Genomic DNA, 20,944 nt, shown 5'->3' on the forward strand with positions numbered 1-20,944 from the left:
GGGTCATGGAAAGCAAAACCAGTTGAGATAGCCGTGCTGGGCAGTAGGTGAGACTAACTCATTAGCCAGAAGGTACCCTTCTATCCACCATTCTCAAAGACTGCTTGGTTTGCATCTATATCTCAGAAAATACTGTTACCTTATAGACTCAAGGGTTCATAGATATCTTCAGTTAGAATATTGAATCTTAAAATAGATTGTAAAGTTAGCTTTACTTGAGGGATTGAAAGAAACTTCATTTATGGGTATTTTTTAATTAAAAAAAATAAAATTCAGGCTCTTCTAAGCTATTGCCTGTCAGTTTGAGGAGCAGTGGTATAGAGGTGAGGAAGTCCCAGCTGAACTGGGCTTCAGGTGATGGCATTGCTTGGGAAGGTCCTCATTGTCCAAGGTTTTTGATTGTGTGCTGTCCTTTCTTTTTAAAAAAAAAAAAAAAAAATATATATATATATATATATATATAATTATTTTAAGAGATCTAGTGAGGCAGTGGAGATGGTCCATTCCCAAGAGGCTGAGCCATTCCCAAGAGGCTGGCTGCTTGCCAGCCATAAAATGATCACGTGGATAAATCAGAAAGTTAACATTTATTTGTAGTGAGAACTGTAACTCTGTGTATCAGAATGATTATGTAGGCACGACCAGTGTAGACAGTCACAACACTAGAGTCAGAACATATCTTAGTGAATGTGGATTCTGCCCTGCAATCCTGGTCCATCCATTTTCCATCAGAGGTTACCTGACAAAAGGATGTAAGATCACGTGCCAACCAATCAAATGCTCCCTCCTTAACAGTTCCTGATAAATGACCCCAAACGTTTTTTCTTCATATTTCTCTTTTGTTGGACGCTGCACCACAGTTTGTCTGTATTTATTTATTTATTTCCGTTTGGGCCTCCCCGAGGCATATGGAGCACATCCAGGCCAGAGAGCACATCCACAGTTGCCCACCTAAGCCACAGCTGTGTCAATGCCGGGTCCTTAACCCGCTGTGCCGAGCCGGGGATCGAACCTGCGTTCCAGCGCTCGCAAGACACCACCAGTCCCATTGCTCCATATCGGGAACTCCTACAGTTCATCCTTAACTCTACATACGGTAGAATTGCTTCTTTCTATTTATTATTACATTCTACTCTTTCCTTCCTAAGGTTACACCTGGATCACCTTGATTTGATTTCATGTATTCCTAAAACTTCCGCCACATGTGGACAGGTGATTTCTTTCATTATTTCAGTTCTTCGGATGCCTGAATCTGATTTCAGTTTCATTCCCAAAAAACAATCTTAACCCCAGTTTTTGAGTTTCTGGGCAGTCGTCACTATTGCAGCATTCACAGTTTGTAGCATTTACGTTTGCCATGAGCTCTTCTATTGATAGCATTTTTGTTACAGACAACCAAGAAGAGGAGGATGAAGGCTTGGGAGTTGATCTTTCTTTTATTGGCTCTCATGCTTTTGCTCGGATGGAAGGAGATATTGATAAACAAAGAAGACTGATCCTTCAAGGACAGTTATCAGAGGCAGCCCTGCAGAAGCAACATCAGAGAAAGTAAGGCAAATCCCTGTGGACTGACACACACACATAAGAACACGGAAAATGAGAAAAGGCCTACCTCTGCTAAATGATCTACATATATAAAGTGTTCTCAGTTATTCTTCATGACAATCCTTTAAGGAGGATGTTTGTCCCAATGTTGTAGATGCAGGAATTCAAAGTTAATTTATCAGCATGTGATGGAGTGAGGCAGGATTCAGATGCATCTCTGGTTTCAGAGCTCCTGCTCTTTTCTACTGCAGTTGTAGTACCTCTAGGTGAAGTTATATTCTAAAAGCAAGAAGTAGGGAAAGGGGAAAGCTGAATTACAAGGTTTTTGCTTAATGTTACTGTATTTATAATTAAAGCATAATCTATGGTTTATTAATACTAGAAGAGTGTTATTTCTCACTGATTTATCCCAAGGACCTTATAAAGCCATTCCATTTCTTTTAGGTGTTTTCTTAAGCAATTCTGAATAAATCCTTTTTGAAACATAAAAGCAGCTTCTGTACTTCTGGGAAATCTTGTCCAAGGATTAACAAACAGTCCTTGCAAAGCTAGCTGCTTTTCAAAAAAAAAAAAAAAAATTTAAAGGAAAGGAAAAAATCATAAACCATAACTAGTTAATAATAGTCATTATCTTATAGGGTTGGTTTGAGAGAGTAACATCTCATGGGGTTGTTGTGAGTGTTAAGTAATAAAATGAGTTTAGCACTGTGCTTGGTACTTAGCAAGCCCTTAAAATTGGTCACTGCTATTCTCTTTAATACTGAGCAAATTATGGTTTTTGAGCTTTGGGACTTGCCATCTCTTTTGACTAGAATAACTCTCAACCTTCCATTCTTGCTCATTCTCCAGGCATGAGCTCATAAGTGATTGCCTCTGGAAACTTCTCTCTGCAATCAATGTCCCCTGCCCCATGCTTTTTTTTTTTTTTTTTTTTTAAGCACCAAAGCATAGCCTGGCACTTACCACACTATACTGTAATTATGTGTGGTTGTTGTCAGTCTCCATCTCTAAGGTGGGAGTTGGATTAGATGATCTCTGGAGTCCCTTGTAAAATTAGGATTTCCTTGGTCTTCACTTTATTCTCATTTTATTTTTAGAAACAAAAGCAAATTAGCCACTAGGGGGCACCCATGAACAGCTTTTCCAAAGGCAACATAATCAAATGCTAGATTAAGAGGTTTTGAATCTTGGCCCTATATTAAGAATCATCTGGCAAACATTTTTCTTTAAATACATTGACTGGGCTCTTCCTCACATGACAGACTTTGGCATCTATATATATTTTAAAACTTTTTCATATCATGGTTCATGCACTGCTAGATTTGGGTATCTCTTTTTGGACTAGGGCAGTGGTTCTCAAACTGTTTGGTCTCAGGCCCCCTTTGTATGCTTAAAATTTACTGAGGACTCCAAAGAACTTTTGTTTTGACGTGGTTTATACCTACTCATATTTATCACATGATAAAATAGTAATTAATTTAAAAATAAGCCAAAAATATTTTTATGAAAAGTATTTTTTTCATTAGTAAGAAATACATGTTTTACAGTTTTGCAAATATTTTAATGTTCAACTTGGTAGAAGAGAGCTGGAGTCTCATATCAGCATTCAAACTATAGCAATATGTTGTTTGGGGTGATGTATATGAAAAACCTGACCTCAGATACATGATTGGAAAAAGGTGGGGTATTTTAATAGCCTTTTCAAATAATTGAGGAAATTCTTTGATAGTACACCATAACTCAGTATATGGCAGTTCATAATGTTTCTTGTAATATGGAATCTCAAACCTAAGAATTTTTATATTGTTATATTAAAATATGTTGTTTTATCCTGCACTTTGAGTGGATTTTATAATAGGAATGTATAGCATGAATTTATAACATGATACGTTGGTCTTTTGGAAAATATTGACTCACTGAATTATTCAGTAGTTCCAAATATTAACATATTACATTACACAATATCAAAAAATTATACTTATTAATATCACCACTGATCACATCAGAAAAGCCCTTAAGTATTGGAAACTTTTAGCATCTGGTAATGGATACAAATTTTCCAGAATTTTATATATATTTTTTAAGGTCTTATCATTGGTAGCAAATACTACTCATTGTTTCTCTTGAAATGACAGGGCCACTGTATTCATTTTTAAGAAAACATCTGCCAGATACTCATGTTGAAAAACCATGGTTTGTCTGCTAGTCATTAAGTGAAGAAAAATGGTGTTCCGTGGAAAAAAACAACTAGTTCAGCTTGCAAGTCAAACACACAGTGCTTTTCTTCAAGACAGCCTCATGCTTCAGGCTCAAAAGTGTTGTGTGTACTGCCCGTTTTTTGACCCATTAATATTAAAAAGATGTGTTCCCAAGGCTTGATGTAATAAAATTAATAATTTCTACTTCCTCATCAAAGACAGTATTAAATGAAACTGGCTTTTTTTTTTCCCCTGTGAGTGTTTTGGCAATTTAATAATATAATGACTGCTAGTACAGTCTGTTGCTTCCACCTTGATTCAGCTAAGGCAGCCATAGTTTTACCCAGTAGTTGCTTTTGCACCATCAGTGCAAACATCAACGTAGTGAAAAAGCAAATGATGTTTCGGAATTATTATGAAAATGGTTTATACCTTGCAAACCCCCTGAAAAAGCCTTGGGACTGTGGACCACACTTTGACAACCACTGGTCTGTAGTCTCTCAGCAGTACCTTACAGCTGAAAAGAATTGTGGAAATCATCTGATAGAGTTTTACGAAATGTAGCATACAGTCTATAAGCATTAGAAGGACCAGGGGTACTTAGAAAATGCTTAGGCCCCACACCAAACTTCCTGAATTGGAACCTCTGTGGGAAGGGCTCCGGCATCCTCCTTCGAAGGTTTCTTAGGCAATTCTTTTGAACCTCAGCTGATCTGCTCCCTTTAATTTACAGAAGGGTAAATTAATCCCCAAGAGTGGCTTGCCCAGCGTTGCAGCTTATTGAGGAAGCGCCTTAAGGTGGCTACTGCGGCTCATCTTCCCAACTACCATCTCCAGCCAACCACACAGACCAACCTCAGAGAAAGGACCAGACGTGTTCTGTGTTCATATACAAAGAACTGCATTGTTATCACCTTTCTCAAACCAGTTACCTTTCCTCTTCTCTCTCTCATGACACACACGCACGCGCGCACACACACACACATCTTTTCCGTTTCTACTTGAGTGATACAGCTAACCTGAAATTTTTAAGTGTGTGTTTGCCCTGGCTACTTGTTTGTCTCTCTGTTTAATGAGGAAATTCGTTTCATTTAACAATGACTAGTTCAAGCCAGTATTAAAATGAATCTGTATTCCCTGATTTCATGCTTTCTGGAAAGGGGTCCTCAGCAAAGGGGTATGTTCTAGGAAGGAATAGGAACACAGCGTGTAAAGCATGTTGTTCTTATCGGTACAAGGCTATGATCTTATGATGCAAATTGGTCACATGGTCGACAGTTTCCGTTTGGTTCAGGAGACTTTGGATATTTCCTCTGTACAAGATAATATTCTAGAACTGAAATACACAGATAAATAAGGTAGTCGCTCTCACCTGGAAATTCAGGAATGAGTTGCATTACCCTCCCATGTCAGGGTGTGTTCTCTACCTTGTGCTCAGGTTGTTGTGCGTCCAGTCGGCACAGAGTTACAAGCTTGGGGACGAGCACAGCCTGTGGGTCCCAAAGCCTGAACCAAGAAGCAAAGGCTTGGTACCTCAACTGTTCAGTTCCTTTGAGTGAAAAGTTCCATCTGAATCAAAAGATCTTTACATTTCCTGCTCATGTGCCCCGTGTCTGTGATAATTAAAGATGAGGTCTTATTATCTATGTTGCAGAAAATCTCAAAGTAATAGCAGCAACTCAGAAGTGTAGCCCAGGGAACCTCAATCCTTTCAGGGAGCCCGTGAGGCCAAAAACCATTTTTATAATCTTACTAGACTTACTTGCCCTGTTCATTTTCATTATCAGTGTTCAGTGGAATTTTCCAGAGACTTCTTAATATGCGATATTGCAGTGGATTAAATGCAGAAGAGGATGTGAGAATCTAGCAGAAATTAAGGAGATTTGTAAAAATGAAGAGTGTAACTCTTCCCCCTAAATAGAGGTTTTTTTAAATAAAAAGTAATTCATGTTCACATAATGGGTTTTTACTGTTTTTAAATTAGTAAATATTTTAAAAATTTGTTTTTATTTCTGATTTGGTAAATATTGGTGAGTATAACTGAAATAAGCATAAAAGGATCCTGAAATTCAAAAGTTTGAGAATTGATGACTAATTGTTTATGAGTTTATATAACTGAGTGGTAAGTCATCTGTTTACATACATGTGCTAAATGTTTAAGATTGAAGGTTATAGTTTTTGAATTTTTTTCTCTTATTCTCTGTAGATCAGACTTCTACTTACACATGTTGAGTTTTGTTTCTGTTATGACGTTAGTTGATCAAATATAAAAATGATTGTTTTCTCTCTTGGGAAATAAGTAGATCTTTAGTTAGTAATATCTTCAGTTCTTCCTTCAGTAACAAAACTGAGAATCGTGTGGATCAGCTATATCCTTTCATAGCATTGCCATGTCTCTGTGTAATAATTCTTTTTAACATCTGAAATAATTAGACATGTTGTCTGAGTCTTGAGTAATATTTCCAAGTCTTCCATCCAGTTGTGACACTAATTTGGGTGTATCATAAGATAGATATTGGCTTACTTAAAAAAAAATAATTGCCAAGCAATCTGAATATTCTTTTTCAAGTAGACAGCTTTTAAAACTCTTAAAATTATTTTACAAGAATTTTTCTTTTTCATCAAGTTTCCTTTGTTGCCTTAAGGTCCCATTGCCTGTAACTCTTATGTCATTTCTGATAGTGAAAACTTTATCTTATTCATTATTAAATATTTATTGAGCCCTTACTGCTGTGCCAAGTGTTGAGCAAGAAAGATAATAAAGTGACATGCAAGGCAGATTCAGCTCCAGCCCTCGTGAAGCATAGGTTCTTACAGAGGAGAGAAATGTTAAATTATTATATGAAAAATATATTTCAATTACATTAACTTAAATATGCATTTACATGTAAAATTAAATATACATTTTATTATATTAAAAAATGTATTTCATTTACAAAGGGTTCAGTAAGAGTGTATATAACAAGGGTTTTAACCAAGTCCAGTGTGGGACAGATGTGTGAAGTCAGGAAAAACTTCTGTTAATGCCTAAGCCAAAATTTGCCCCAGGCTATTGGTTGTACACAAATAGGTTAGTTAGTGGATTTTTTTTTTTTTTTTTTGGCTTTTTGCCTTTTCTAGGGCCGCTTCCCGCGGCATATGGAGGTTCCCAGGCTAGGGGTCGAATTGGAGCTGTAGCCACCTGCCTATGCCAGAGCCACAGCAACATGGGATCCAAGCTGCATCTGCGACCTCTACCACAGCTCACGGCAACACCAGATCATTAACCCACTGAGCAAGGCCAGGGATTGAACCCGTAACCCCATGGTTCCTAGTCAGATTCGTTAACCACTGCGCCACGACGGGAACTCCAGTTAGTGGACTTTGACAGAGTAATTTAGCTTAAATTTTCATGATCATTCAACTCTTTTTTTTTTTTTTTTTTTTTTCATCTTTTTAGGGTTGCACCTGCGGCATATGGAGATTCCCAGGCTAGGGGTCTAATCAGAGCTGTAGCTGCCGGTCTATGCCAGAGCCACAGCAATGCGTATTCAGAGCCACATCTGTGTGTTACACCATAGCTCACGGCAACGCCGGATCCTTAATGCAATGAGCGAGGACAGGGATCGAACCTGCAACCTCATGGTTCCTAGTCGGATTCGTTAAGCAGTGAGCCATGACAGGAACTCCGATCATTCACCTCTTGATTGTGCAGGTCATTTATAAACCAGAGGAAATTGCCTGCTGTTAACTTTGTGAGGACAGCAGCCAACCTTAGCCAACTGCAGTCTATTGAGAAACTACGCAATGTTTCTGCCTTGAGAGCACTGTAGTGGCCACTTTTACTGCCATTGTGACATGTTTTGTATCACCATTTACCCATGAGTATTATATTTTACCCATCAAGTAATAGAAAGTTGTTTATTTGGAATAAGCTATAGGAAAATAATAAACTACTTTGAATTTTACTTTTTTTTTCTTGCTTTTGCTTTGACTGATTAGGATAAAAGATTGCATGTCTACATTGAGATAAAACAGAAACTATAGCAAAAAGTGAGGTGCAGTTTATAAGCAATATAATGGGGAAAAATATTCTTTGAATAGATGAGGGAAACAGAGAAAGCACTGTTTCTCTGCTGGATAAGGAGATAGAGCTGACACCTTTGCTTTTGCTAACTCCTTCCAAATACAGATTTAAAAGAAAAATGTGACTAGGTAATCAAATCAATTTTACATAATCTGTAGTGGGAATAGAGCAGACTTAATTAAAATAAAGAAGAAACAATCTGAGTTGTTGCATTGGAATTCATCTCAAGGTCCTTAGACACTGGAACCATGCCAGTGTCTCAGATTCTTAACCTTTTTTGAATCATAAATAAAGCCTTTAAGAATCTGATGTAAGCTGTAAACCTTCTATAAAGGTTCTATGTGGATTTTGCCTATCCTAGGATCTCAAGTTGTTAATCACTGGCCAAGATTAAAAACATTTTAGAGTTTAACACTAGTTCAGAGTTCACACCATGGATTAAAGTTAATTTTAGGTGGATTAAGGACTTAAAATTTTTTTAAAAAATTAAAATTCTTGGGAAATGTTATAGGTTAGTATCCATCATATCTTGGAGAAAAGATAGGTTTCTTAAATAAAATTTTAAAAAGCATCGACTATAAAAGAAAAAATAGTTTTAGCTGTATTAAAATTAAGAAATTAAGAAAGTATAGCAATTAAATTCAAAGGGAAAAGCAAGTAGCAGAGTTGGAATATTCACAGTACATGCCAGTGACAAATGATTAGTACTGAGAATAAAGAAGTCCTACAAATAGTAGAGAAAGGAACAAACAGTCCAATAGAAAAATGGACAAACCATATGAGCAGGCATCTCACAGAAGAGGAAAAAATGAACAGGATATCAACATCATTAGAGACCAGAGAAATGAAATACCAATTAAAATCCAATTGATTGAGAAAAGTTAAAACATCTGCTACAACCAAGTATTGAAGAAGACATTGAGTCATAGGCTCCTCTATTCATTGCTTGTAGAAGTATAAATTGGAATAAAACTGTGGAAAAGAGGTTTGGCCTTGTCTCTTAAACCCCAATATACCCTATAGCCTGGCATTTCCACTCCTAGGTGTCTACCCAAGAAAAATCATACACACATGACCAGGAGATATGTAGAGTAACTGTTAACACTGTTCACAGCAGCAAAAATCCAGGAACAGCAAGTGCCTGTCAGTAAGAGAGTGGATAAAACTATTGTTTTCATATAATATATTATATACAGTGGTCAAAGCGACGAACACCATTGACACCCAACAATATAGATGAATCTTAGCAATATAATAAGTCCAAAAAGTAAGACCCAAATGATTACACACAGCATGGTAGGCTTTTTTCTTGTTTGAAGTGGTTAAGAACAACCACAAAACCTGCTGAGGGAATCATGTAGATGAATTTAAATGATATAAAAAGGAAAGCAAGAAAATGATGAACCTGATAAGGAGAGGTAGAGGCTAGAATGGAAGGAAGTGACCATGATAAGATGTAGGTTATTGTGACGGTGCTAACTTTTGTTTTGGGTAGATTGTGGAGTGCTTATTATTTCATTAAAAATAGCTAATTAGATAACCAGTTTTTTTAAAAAGAACCATGCATGTACCAGTGATGAGAGTGTTTTCAACCAAGGGTGATTAATTCTGTTTTGTGCATCTGAGTTCCAGCTTAAACTTATTTTATTTAGAATTCGCTGAGGAGTTCCCGTCGTGGCGCAGTGGTTAACGAATCCGACTAGGAACCATGAGGTTGCGGGTTCGGTCCCTGCCTTGCTCAGTGGGTTAACGATCCGGCGTTGCCGTGAGCTGTGGTGTAGGTTGCAGACGCGGCTTGAATCCCGCGTTGCTGTGGCTCTGGCGTAGGCCGGTGGCTACAGCTCCAATTCGACCCCTAGCCTGGGAATCTCCATATGCCGCGGGAGCGGCCTAAGAAATAGCAAAAAGACAAAAAATAAATAAATAAATAAATAAATAAATAAAAATAAAATAGAATTCACTGAATACATAGATCCCAAGTGTCAGGAACTACTCTAGAGATTTGCTAAAAATATAAAGACAACTAAGACATAGTCCCTGTCTTAAGGTCTAACAGAGTAGAAGCAAATGTTGCAATAAGAGGGTAAAACCTCCGCTGATCTCTGTGATACAAAGAAGGAAGCAGTGAATTCTCCAGCAGTTCTGGACCTTGCCTCTCTCCACCCCCAGCCCCTACTCCTGCCAATCACCCTCAGTCTACATACTTGATTGAAGAGTATTTAGATGCCCGCTGGATTGCCTGTCTCATTCTGCCTTATTACGGTATTAGTTGTCTTTGCAATGTGCCTAGCTCATACATTCAGTCTTAGACTCTGAAGCCAGGGCCTTTTTTAATTCTTCTCCAGCCTCCAAAAATACTTTGAGCAATACTCCTGTTTGTTATTTCATTCAACAAAGATTTAAGTCCCTGCTATGATGCAGGCATTGCATTTATGCAATAAATCTTTGCAAAATGAGCTAATGAACACACAAAGGGTAGAAGTTAACAGATATTTACTGAATTCCTGTACATGTTTTGTGCTACGACCTGTGGTTCTCATTAGGCATATTATTGTATATAGTCTTGATGTGGAGATGACCTAATCATAAAACAATTAGAAAGAGAGACAGTCGGGGAGTTAGTGCAAATAACCTAGGAGATAACCCTGTGTGAAAATACGGAAGAGTCCATATGAATATGGAAAACTACAGTAAATATAGATCCTTTCTTGACTTGCAAATTCTATCTTAAACTAAAATAAAAAGCTGTGGTCTTTGAATTCAGTTTGCATAGGTAGGCACATTTCTAAATTTAAAAAGGCAGACTATATAACCGTGCATACTAAGTGTTTTTTACAGACAATAACAGTTTCTGTGAAACTAGCGGGCATGTCTTTCATTGATTACAATCCATATGTAATAGATTTCCTGTTAAATATCCTTAGTTGTGTGATTGTACTTCATAGCTGAAAGGAGTCCATAGGAAACTGAGGTCAGTAGAGATGAAACGATTTTACTAAAGTTGCGTAGGCAGTGGTAGAATTAGAACTCAAGAGTCCCTTCTCCTGGATTCTCCTCGTGGCTCAGGGGTTAACGAACCCAACTAGGATCCAGGAGGATGTGGGTTCAATCCCTGACCTTGCTCAGTGGATTAAGGATCCAGTGATGCCGTGAGCTGTGGTATAGGTCGCAGATGCAGCTCAGATCCCGAGTTGCTGTGGCTGTGGCATAGGCCGGCAGCTACAACTCCAATTCATCCCCTAGCCTGGGAACCTCCATATGCTGTGGGTGCAGCCCTAAAATAGCAAAAAAAAAAAAAAAAAAAGAGTTCCTTCTCCTGGTTTAGTTTTTTGTTGTTATTGTTGTTTTAAGTTATGGGATGATGCCATCTGTGACCTAGATGCTTCAGAGTTGCTTTTCATGCATTTAGGTCTCTTAGAAGCTTTTTTTCACAATCAAATAAGTAGCACTTTGAATTTTAAGAAAGCTAGAATGAAAAAAGTACTCACCCTTCCAGCAATCTGGAGACCTGAGTGCAACTTCAGATTCAACTCTACCATTAACTGGCTAATAACTCTAAGATTCATTCGCCCTTTTGCAGGTCACTTCCACTTTTTGAGATCTTTTACATCTCTTCCCATTTTATTTTATTTATTTAATTGTTTTTGTCTTTTGGCCGTTTCTTGAGCCACTCCTGCGGCATATGGAGGTTCCCAGGCTAGGGGTCAAATCGGACCTGTAGCTGCTGGCCTACACCACAGCCACAGCAACACGGGATCCGAGCCTCATCTGCAACCTACACCACAGCTCACGGCGATGCCAGATCCTTAACCCACTGAGCAAGGCCAAGGATCAAACCTGCAACCTCATGGTTCCTAGTCGGATTCGTTAACTGCTGAGCCATGATGGGAACTCTCATTTCTTCCCGTTTTAATATCCTCCTAGCCAAGGCCAAATGGTAGTCTCTATGATCTGGTATGTGGGGCATCAGTACAGCTAAGTATTAGCCCATCTTAAGTAAGCCTGGACTTCCCAGAAAAAAAATGACCTGCTTTCTTTGTGGTCTGAGATAACATGTTCAGCCCTTACCCAGTATTCTTCTGAAAGGCAAACTCTTTGAGGAACTGATCATGTCCATTCACTGGAGTAGTCTCAAACACCTCTTGTGTGGTGAGGACTCAGTAAGTCTTTGTTGAATGAGTGAATGAACACCTGTTGTGGAGAACTGCTATTGCTTTAGGTTTTCGTTGAAAGTTTTTTTTAGTAAAAGAAGATAATCGTACTTAAAAAACAGTGTTAATTTGGGTACTTGGTATCTTAGCTGGTTACATGAGTAGTTTTGCTCAAAAATGGTTTTTTTTTTTTAATTATCTAGTTTTAGCACCTTCCTTTCTCAGTGGCTCTTTTTTTTTTTGTTTTGTTTTTAATCAGTAACACAGATTCTGCATAATGTAACAGCCTCTTCAACTCCTTCATTATAATAAAACCTTGTTCTTTAGGAACAGAGAACGATGAAAACAATTCTCATTTAAATTTAATTTACAAGGGTTTGTTATAACAATTCTATTCTTTATTTCTCTAGTTATAATCGCTGGTTATGTCAAGCAAGATCTGAGGATTTATCTGATATTGCTTCTCTAAAAGCCTTATACCAAACAGGTGAGCTTAAAGATGTGTTAAGTTATTCTTTTACTTATTAAGGACCTTACTTAGCATACTGTTAGAGATTTCATTTTTCTATGACTTTGTCCATTTTATCTATGAATAAAATAGTTTTGTACTAATGAAGACAGTTTTTGCTCATCACTAAGATCTTAAAAATATATCTTAACCTATAAAATTTTCAGCTAGTAATTCCACCTTGGCTGCCTTCATTTCTTCTTAATGGCCTTCTTTTAGAATTTTTTCTCCGTTTAAACATACCATAATTTTGCTATATAAAATTCAAACCTTACATAAATACATAATGGAAAAGTGAAAGTTATCAGATTCCCCTTTACCTTTCCTTAAAAAAAAGTGATGTTTTCCACACAGTAAAAGAAATCTGAAGATGAAATTTGAAAAACCTATGTTTTACATTTGTGTAGACTCTGTTTATAAGTTCAGAGCCCAGGACAGATGATAGCTTGGAATAAAGTTTCTGGGCACTGATTACTTTTCCTCTTTGTAGGTGTCGATAACTGTGGTCGCACAGTGATGGTGGTAGTTGGAAGAAACATTCCTGTAACATTAATAGATATGGACAAGGTAGGCCATAAAAAGCTTTGTCTTGTAAGTAACGTTGATTTAAAAAGTAAGTGGGGAGCTCCTGCTGTGGTGCAATGGGCTCAGCAGTGTCCCTAGAGTGCTGGGTTCAATCCCTGCCCTGGCATGGTGGCTGAAGGATTTAGTGTTGCTACAGCTGTGGGGTGGGTAGCAACTGCAGCTTGGATCTGATCCCTACCTCAGGAACTTCCATTTGCCTCGGGGCAGCCAAAAGAGGAAAAAAAAAAAAAAAAAAAGAATAGAATGTGCATGTGGGATCAGGGCTTAGACTACGAGGGGAGACAGAATTGTGTGTCTCCGACAGAGTAGCAGCCCTGGTCCTGTAGGTGTGTTAGGGTTTGGTTTTTCTCTGGGAGAAAAGAAACACTGGAATGCATGATGTGATCTGCAACAACGCACCTGCTCTGTTTTGGATGTGATGTAACTGGCAAGGGTTTGGTTGGACTCATTCGGTATCATAATTGTACTAATGATCGCGTTTTCCTGTCTCGAAAAAAGAAACATTAACTCTTGAGTGTCTATCTGAAGAGGAGAAACCTGGCGTGCAGTTCACCCAAGATGTCATATTTTCGTAATCCCTTCATTTGGAGGGAAAGGACAAAATAAGTGGTTCATGACAGAAGAAATGATATTCCTGCTAAACAAGAAAATGTTCAACCTGATTAGTAGTTAAAAAAAAGGGGGGGGAATTAAAGTGAAGTATCTTTTTTCACCTTCACAATTTGATATTACTTTTAAATAATAAGTATTGTCAAAGATGAGTTGAAACTATCAGAATGGTCACACTCATTGACCCAGTCGTTCTGAGAATTTGTGCTAAGGAAGTAACCCTAGATATGGAAGTAGTTATGGGCCCAGAAACTGCCCAAACTGGAATACTTGGGCAAGGAACCGTCGAATCCACAGGATAAATACGTAGATCTTCCTGGAACATAGGTTTTAGTAGAAACTGACTGCAAAGGAGATGAATGACTTTAATGAGTAATTCTTGACCATAGTTTAAAAAATACATACTTTAAAGTGTAAAAATTAGGAGTTCCCGTCGTGGCGCAGTGGTTAACGAATCGACTAGAACCATGAGGTCGCGGTTCGTTCCTGCGTAGCTCAGTGGGTTATGATCGGCGTTGCATGAGCTGTGGTGTAGGTTGCAGACGCGGCTCGGATCCGCGTTGCTGTGGCTCTGGCGTAGGCCGGTGGCTACAGCTCCGATCAACCCTAGCCTGGAACCTCCATATGCCGGAAGCGCCAAGAGATAGCAACAACAACAACAACAACAACAAAAAAAAGTGTAAAAATTACACATAACTTTAAGATAAAACACAGTTGTGCAAAAGTAGATAATTGCATCCGGCTATGCCCTAGACTCCTGATCACTGGCGTGTGGGTAAAAAAATTTGTGAAAGCATTGAATCTTGGCAGGTTACTCACAGGCTCATTTGTAGCACAAAATTATACCTTAAATTTCTGACAGGTAATTTTGTGCATCCACAAATGGAATATTCTGTGACCCTTAAAATTATGGTTGTAGAGGCAAGTATTATAAAGAGATGTTAAAGATGAAAACATCAATAGGAGAAAAAGTGATGCATTAAATTGCATTATACTGACTTTTTTTTGGCAAGGGTAGTGCGTGTTTAAGCATAAAGGTAAAAACTGGAAGTTGGCTTCTCAAAATGGATTTCATAGTTTTAGGGAGTATTTGTTTTCTATGTTTTTCTGTCATGCAGCTGTACTTCTTTATAATGAAAAAGATTAAAGTTAATGATGGGGGATTTGAAGCTGAAAATGGGTAACTTACTTGCCCTTGGAGGAAATGGTGAGTGGATAAAAGGAGGACTAGAAGCAACCTAGTAAGAGCAGAAGTAAACACACACATACACAGACACACACACACACACAGAGGGGGGAAAAAAAAACTCAACTGATAATCAGTATGACATTCATTCTCAGCATTGATAATGTGAGTGATCCAGTGGAAGCATAAATCCCCGCATTTGACCTTGTGTGTGTACTTACATGGTGTTCTGGATGTTCCTGATGTATCATTTCATAAATATCATGAGGTCCAAATTAGGCAACAACTGGAAAGATGCTGTTTTCCTAGTGCCCTCCTCTGTCTGCTCTGGTCGCATTTGGATCCTAATCCATGTTAGTCCATTCATGCCAATGCCAAGGATGCCCCTGAGGAGGAAGAGGGAAACAGCCTGTTTGACAGTAACCCTTCAGTTGTTACCTCTTCACTTCCTGAGCTTTGTCATTGTTTATAGCTACACCACTGGGTCACGCTGGCCCTGCCCTTCTTGTGTCTCAGCTTGGTATTTAAAGATTCTCTTAAAGCTCATCCTTCTTCTGATGGCATAGTCCTCTAACTGATGGAGGTCACATTACATTTGAGTCAGAGCTGTGGAAGTGCTGCCCAGCCCACGGCCATCCACTCACTAAACCTGTTCTCATTTTCCTCATTCAGTTCAACATTAAGGATGCTAAGAAAATCAGCCCTCGCTGTGAGCCTTCTGCAGCATCTCTTCTGTCCTTTATAGCACTCGCTGGTTACGTGAGAGCCATGAGTCCTTAACTCAGTAGAGATGTGACGACTTTCACGAATTCAAGTAGAGCTTTCAAGACTAAGTAAAAGTCTAGAAATTCTGCTTCTCATGGTTTCGGTATCATTATCCCAGATAGTTGACCAAAGAGCTCTTCTGAGTGTGTGAGGAGCTGTTTGAGAGGATGGAGGCTGTTCTCCATCACACAGAAGCAGCCAAGCAAGGGCCTGTGCGGTTGCACTACGAGAACTGCTGAACACTGGCATGATCCACTCTCCTGAACATCTTTTTAAGGAGACGCTCTTTAGTCTGCGATGTCTGCCTGGGGCATAAATTAGATTAATTTTCTGGGTTTTTCTCTCTTTTGGCCTCTGTGAAATAGACCACTATACAAAATGATGTTTCCCTGTATTCCTTTTTCTTCTAGGCTCTCTTATATTTTATCCATGTAATGGATCACATTGCTGTGAAGGAATATGTGTTAGTATATTTTCACACACTGACCAGCGAATACAATCACCTGGACTCTGACTTCCTGAAGAAACTCTATGATGTTGTCGATGTCAAGTTAGTTATTTTCGCACATTATAAAGGGGGGAGCACAGCTTCTTTCTTCCTGATATTAAGCAATAGCAAACATTGCTGTGTAGTTTGTGAAAGGATATTTCATGTAACAAAGATTTTTTTAATATGCATAGATTGGATAGTTTAATAATAAGAGGCCTGGGAGTTCCCTGGTGGCTCAACGGGTTAAGGATCCAGTGTTGTCACTGCTGTGGGGCAGGTTCAATCCCTGGCCCAGGAATTTCTGCATGCTGTGGGCACAGTTAATAATAATGATGATAATAATAATAATAATAATAGTAATAATAATAAAGGAGGCCTTCCTTAACTCCAGCTTATTTTGTATCAAAATAGATTTGTATATAAACTTGATTCTGCTTTTTAACACCTGGAAAAAGAGTTAATGGTCACCGGTTTTAGGCATGGCTTATACTGACCCTTTTTTTAAATTTTGAATCAGGTACAAGAGGAATTTGAAGGCTGTTTATTTTGTTCATCCAACATTTCGTTCAAAGGTACAGTACTTTTTTTTTAGCTAAATCTTGAATTTATGTGCATTATATGCCTGCATATTAAGATATATTTCATCTTCTTAATTCTTGCTATAACCATTGTGATGGCTAATTTCTTTATTTACCCTTCCTTTTCAAGTGTTTCTGAGTTGTGGTCCTAAAGTTGTGGTCCCACATGACTCTAGTATCGTAGTAGGCGACCCTTACAAGCCATTAGCCCCTGAGTCCTTGCCTCTTTGTGGTTTTTGTTCGTCTGGGCTTTTTCCTACCCTTGCTCATAGCTAACTCTTATTTGTCCTTCAGCTCTCAGCTCAACAATTACTTTCTGTAAAAAACCTCTTTGATCAGTCCTGCAACTAATAGATACTACTGTGTTGTATTTCCTTATGATTTTATAGTCTTCTTTCATATTTGCTTTTAATTTTTTTTTTTTTTTTTTTTTTTTGTCTTTTTGCTATTTCTTGGGCCGCTCCCGCGGCATATGGAGGTTCTCAGGCTAGGGGTCGAATTGGAGCTGCAGCCCCTGGCCTACACCAGAGCCCCAGCAACGCAGGATCCGAGCCGTGTCTGCAACCTACACCACAGCTCACAGCAACGCCGGATCGTTAACCCACTGAGCAAGGCAGGGACCGAACCCGCAACCTCATGGTTCCTAGTCGGATTCGTTAACCACTGCTCCACGATGGGAACTCCTACTTTTAATTTTAATTACTTTAATTTTCCACCCTTTATGTCAGCCAGCCAGACCTGTGAGAGCTGGGATATAGCTATCTTGCTCATTCCCTTGTATCTAATCGTATATATTGATTTCTTCAAGACATCTAGTCCTTTGGTCCTTTTACTTTTTCTGAAAAGAGCATCTTTTTTTGTTTTTGTTTTCTTCCCTGTCCAGCTAAAACCCATGTCCCTATCACTTCGGCCACTCTTGTCAATGCCTAAAATAACCTATGACTTTGTGCCCTTTCATCACACTTGCCCATCCAAACCTGATCTTGAGATATTTCATCACACTGCTTTCTTTACTCCATGCATATTTGGGCTTCTCAGCAGATTCATGGGGCTTTGACTGCTGGAGGTCCTTTGATACTTTGTCCAGCGTGGCTGTCCACTTTCCTCAAGCCCTGTCCCTCTAACACTTCCTCACTCCAGCAGATGGCCTTGCCTCTTTCTCACTGAGAACATAGAAAACATCAACAAGGAGCTCCCCGTTTCTCCCTCCTACTGCAAACTTACATGCCATCTCTTCCTATCATTGCCTCCTTTATTCTGTCACAAAGGTGTGTTCCTTCTTAATGAAAGGCAGTCTCTCTACCTGTGCTCTGGATCCCATAGTAATAACAATAGCTAATGCTTCCTAAGCAACTGCTGTGTGCCAGTTCTCCCTATGCATTATCTTGTTTAAGCCTTATAATGTATCTCTGAAGTAGATAGTAGTGGTCTTCCTATTTTAGAGGCGAAGAAATTGATGCTTAAATAACTTTTGCAGAGTACGCAACTGATAAGTAGCAAAGGCTGGACTCGAATCTAGGCACTTTAATTCAAGAGCCTACCCTCTCATCTACACAGTGTATTTTCCATTTCCTCGGGAACTTCTTTTCAGCACTCACCTTCTTCCTTGTCTCCCACTTTTCTGGATCTAACTCATTAACTTTTAAACATGCTAAAGCCTCCACTTATCTCCCATTTACAACCAGCATTTTTTAGTGTAATCTGCGTTCTCTGCTCACCACCTCTATCTTCATACACTTGGAATTACTTCAGTCTGGTTCACATCCCACTGTGGCAGCTAAAGCTGCTCACGCTGAAATCGCCAACAGCCTGAAATCCCTACAGCCTTAAATATAGTTACCACTTCTTCCTTGAAACACTTTGTCTTAGCTTCTTTGAAGTTTACCTTGCCTGGTTTTTCCTCTAGCCACTCCTCAATCTCCTTTGCAGGCCTCTTTCACCGCTCACACTTTGAGTGTTCATGTCCCCAAATCCTCTGTCCTCTTTCATTCTGTACCTTGTTTCATTACTATGTTTTCAACAACCCTCCAAGATATATGCAATTCCTTAATCTATGTCTGGAGGGGCAGTAAAGTCTATGTGTGAAAGCGTGGGTTTGAGATTGAGGTATCATAAGTTCCAACCCCAGCTCTACCAGTCACCAACTTATTATCTCAGGTAAGTTATGTAACCTCTTTGTGCTTTAATTTCATCTTCTATGAATTGGGGATAATAGTAGCTATCTTGTATTGGCTGTCTGAAGGATGAATTGGGTAATGCATGTAAAATCCTTAAAACATAAAACATTACCTGACACGTAATAAATACCCAGTAAAGGTTAGCTGCCATCGTCATCATCATTACCATTCCTGGGCCTAGGCCTGCATGTTTACTGCAAATTAGATACCGTCACTTAGACGTTATACCTAAAGTTCAACATTTTGAAAACTCACGTCCTCCTCTCCCTCTCACTCCCCAAACGCTGTTTGTATCCTGTTTGTAAATAGAACGCTCTCTACCCAGTGCCTAAGCCAACAACCAGGGAGACCTTGAGTGCTTGACCTAACTCACCTGTCACCATATTGCATCAGTTCTGTGTGCTTACTCTTGTCCAGCTCTGTACCTGTGTCCCATAGTCTCATTGCCTTTGCTTTAGTTCATCCCACCGTCATCTCTTACCTGAAAGGATACAGCAGCATCCTAATCAACATTCATGTTGTCCAGCCTCCAGTATAGATAGCACTCTTCCACATGCCTTCCGGCCTACCTACTGCAATGTTCTTAATGGTAATATAAGAAGCCTAAAATATTTACTGTTTACTATAGGGTCCTTTGCAAAAGTCTGCCAACCCCCAGCCTCAGAGAAAAGTAAAAGTGTTAATGAATAAAATTGCAGACTTAGACCAAAGAGGGCAACTAAAGCAGAGCTCTGGGATCAGGGAAGGAGACCAAGAAGAGGTGATGTAGAAAGCAAGCAGGAGAACTAAGATTAACGGATGCCAGTGGGAGCGTCCGTCAATCTTAGCTAGTGCACGGAGAAGCATCAGAGATGATAGAAAGAGTTATTATTTTAAAGCACAGTGGAGAAATTCAGAAGATGAGCAGTGAAAAGTCTGCATTATATTTTATGACCAAGAGGTGAGTGAAGACTTAAGGCTCAGATCTGATGTTGCTATGGCTGTGCTGTAGGCTGGCATCTGTAGCTCTGATTGGACCCCTAACCTGGGAACGAACCTCCATATGCCATAGGTGCAGCCCTAAAAAGAAAAAGAAAAAGAAAAAAAAAAAAAAAAGAAATTGACCAATCAAAATGTAAAGAATCTAAAATATTCAAAACAACTTTGGAAAAGAACAAAGTTGGAGGACAAACACCCTGCTTTCAAAACTTATTCTAAATCTGTAGTACTTAAGACAGAATTTCCGTTTCCTAATACAACATTGAAACATTTTATCTGTCATTTGATTTTCTTTTCTCTATTACAAATTCAAATAAAAATTAATCTGTAATAAATTAACACAGGACTAATTGTCCTACCAAACCATATATTATAATATTTATAACATTTTAAAAGAAACTTTTCATTTTTAAAGTTTTTTTTTCATTTTTTGTTTTGTTTTCATTTTTTAAAGTTTTATTGAAGTATAGTTGATTTACATTGTTGTGATAATTTCTGCTGTACAATAAAGTGATTCAGTTACACATATACATACATTCATTCTTTTTCAGATTCTTTTCCCATGTAGATTATCACAGAATACTGGGTAGAGTACCCTGTGCTGCAGCAGGTCCCTGTTGGCCAGTCAGTTATATCTTTTTCATTATTATTATTAAAGTAAATTGATTTACTAAATGTTGTGTCAATTTCTGCTGTACAGCAAAGTGACCCAATCATACATAGATATACAGTCCTTTTCTCACATTGTCTTCCATCATGTTCTATTCCAAGACATTGGATGTAATTCCCTGTGATGTACAGCAGGACCTCATTGCTTATCCATTCTAAATGGAAACGTTTGCATCTAACCCCAAACTCCCAGACCATCCCACTCCATCTCCCATCCCACTTGGCAACCACAAGTCTGTTCTCTATGTTTTAATTAAACTGTTTTTTTTTTTTTTAAACTACAATGAGATAATCACTACACTGCCACCAAAATGGTTTAAGTCTAAAAGACTAACAGCACCAAATATGAATGATGTGGAGCACTGGAATGTTCCTACATTGTGAGTTGGAATGTAAATTTGTACAACCACTTTGAAAGAAGTTACGACAGTTTCTTATA

General features: G+C 38.6%; 1 protein-coding gene across 1 annotated transcript in view; it reads left to right on the forward strand.

Annotated features, from left to right (window-relative positions):
- GDAP2 (ganglioside induced differentiation associated protein 2) overlaps window positions 1-20,944 on the forward strand; it is a 75,839-nt gene that overhangs the window by 33,923 nt on the left and 20,972 nt on the right. The window contains exons 8-12 of the mRNA XM_021090826.1: window positions 1,392-1,548; window positions 12,371-12,447; window positions 12,959-13,035; window positions 16,024-16,163; window positions 16,621-16,675. Coding sequence (XP_020946485.1) covers window positions 1,392-1,548; window positions 12,371-12,447; window positions 12,959-13,035; window positions 16,024-16,163; window positions 16,621-16,675 — 506 coding nt within the window. The remainder of the gene's footprint in view (window positions 1-1,391; window positions 1,549-12,370; window positions 12,448-12,958; window positions 13,036-16,023; window positions 16,164-16,620; window positions 16,676-20,944) is intronic.

This window comes from Sus scrofa, chromosome 4 (assembly GCF_000003025.6).
Source record: "Sus scrofa isolate TJ Tabasco breed Duroc chromosome 4, Sscrofa11.1, whole genome shotgun sequence".
Classification (NCBI taxonomy): Eukaryota; Metazoa; Chordata; class Mammalia; order Artiodactyla; family Suidae; genus Sus; species Sus scrofa.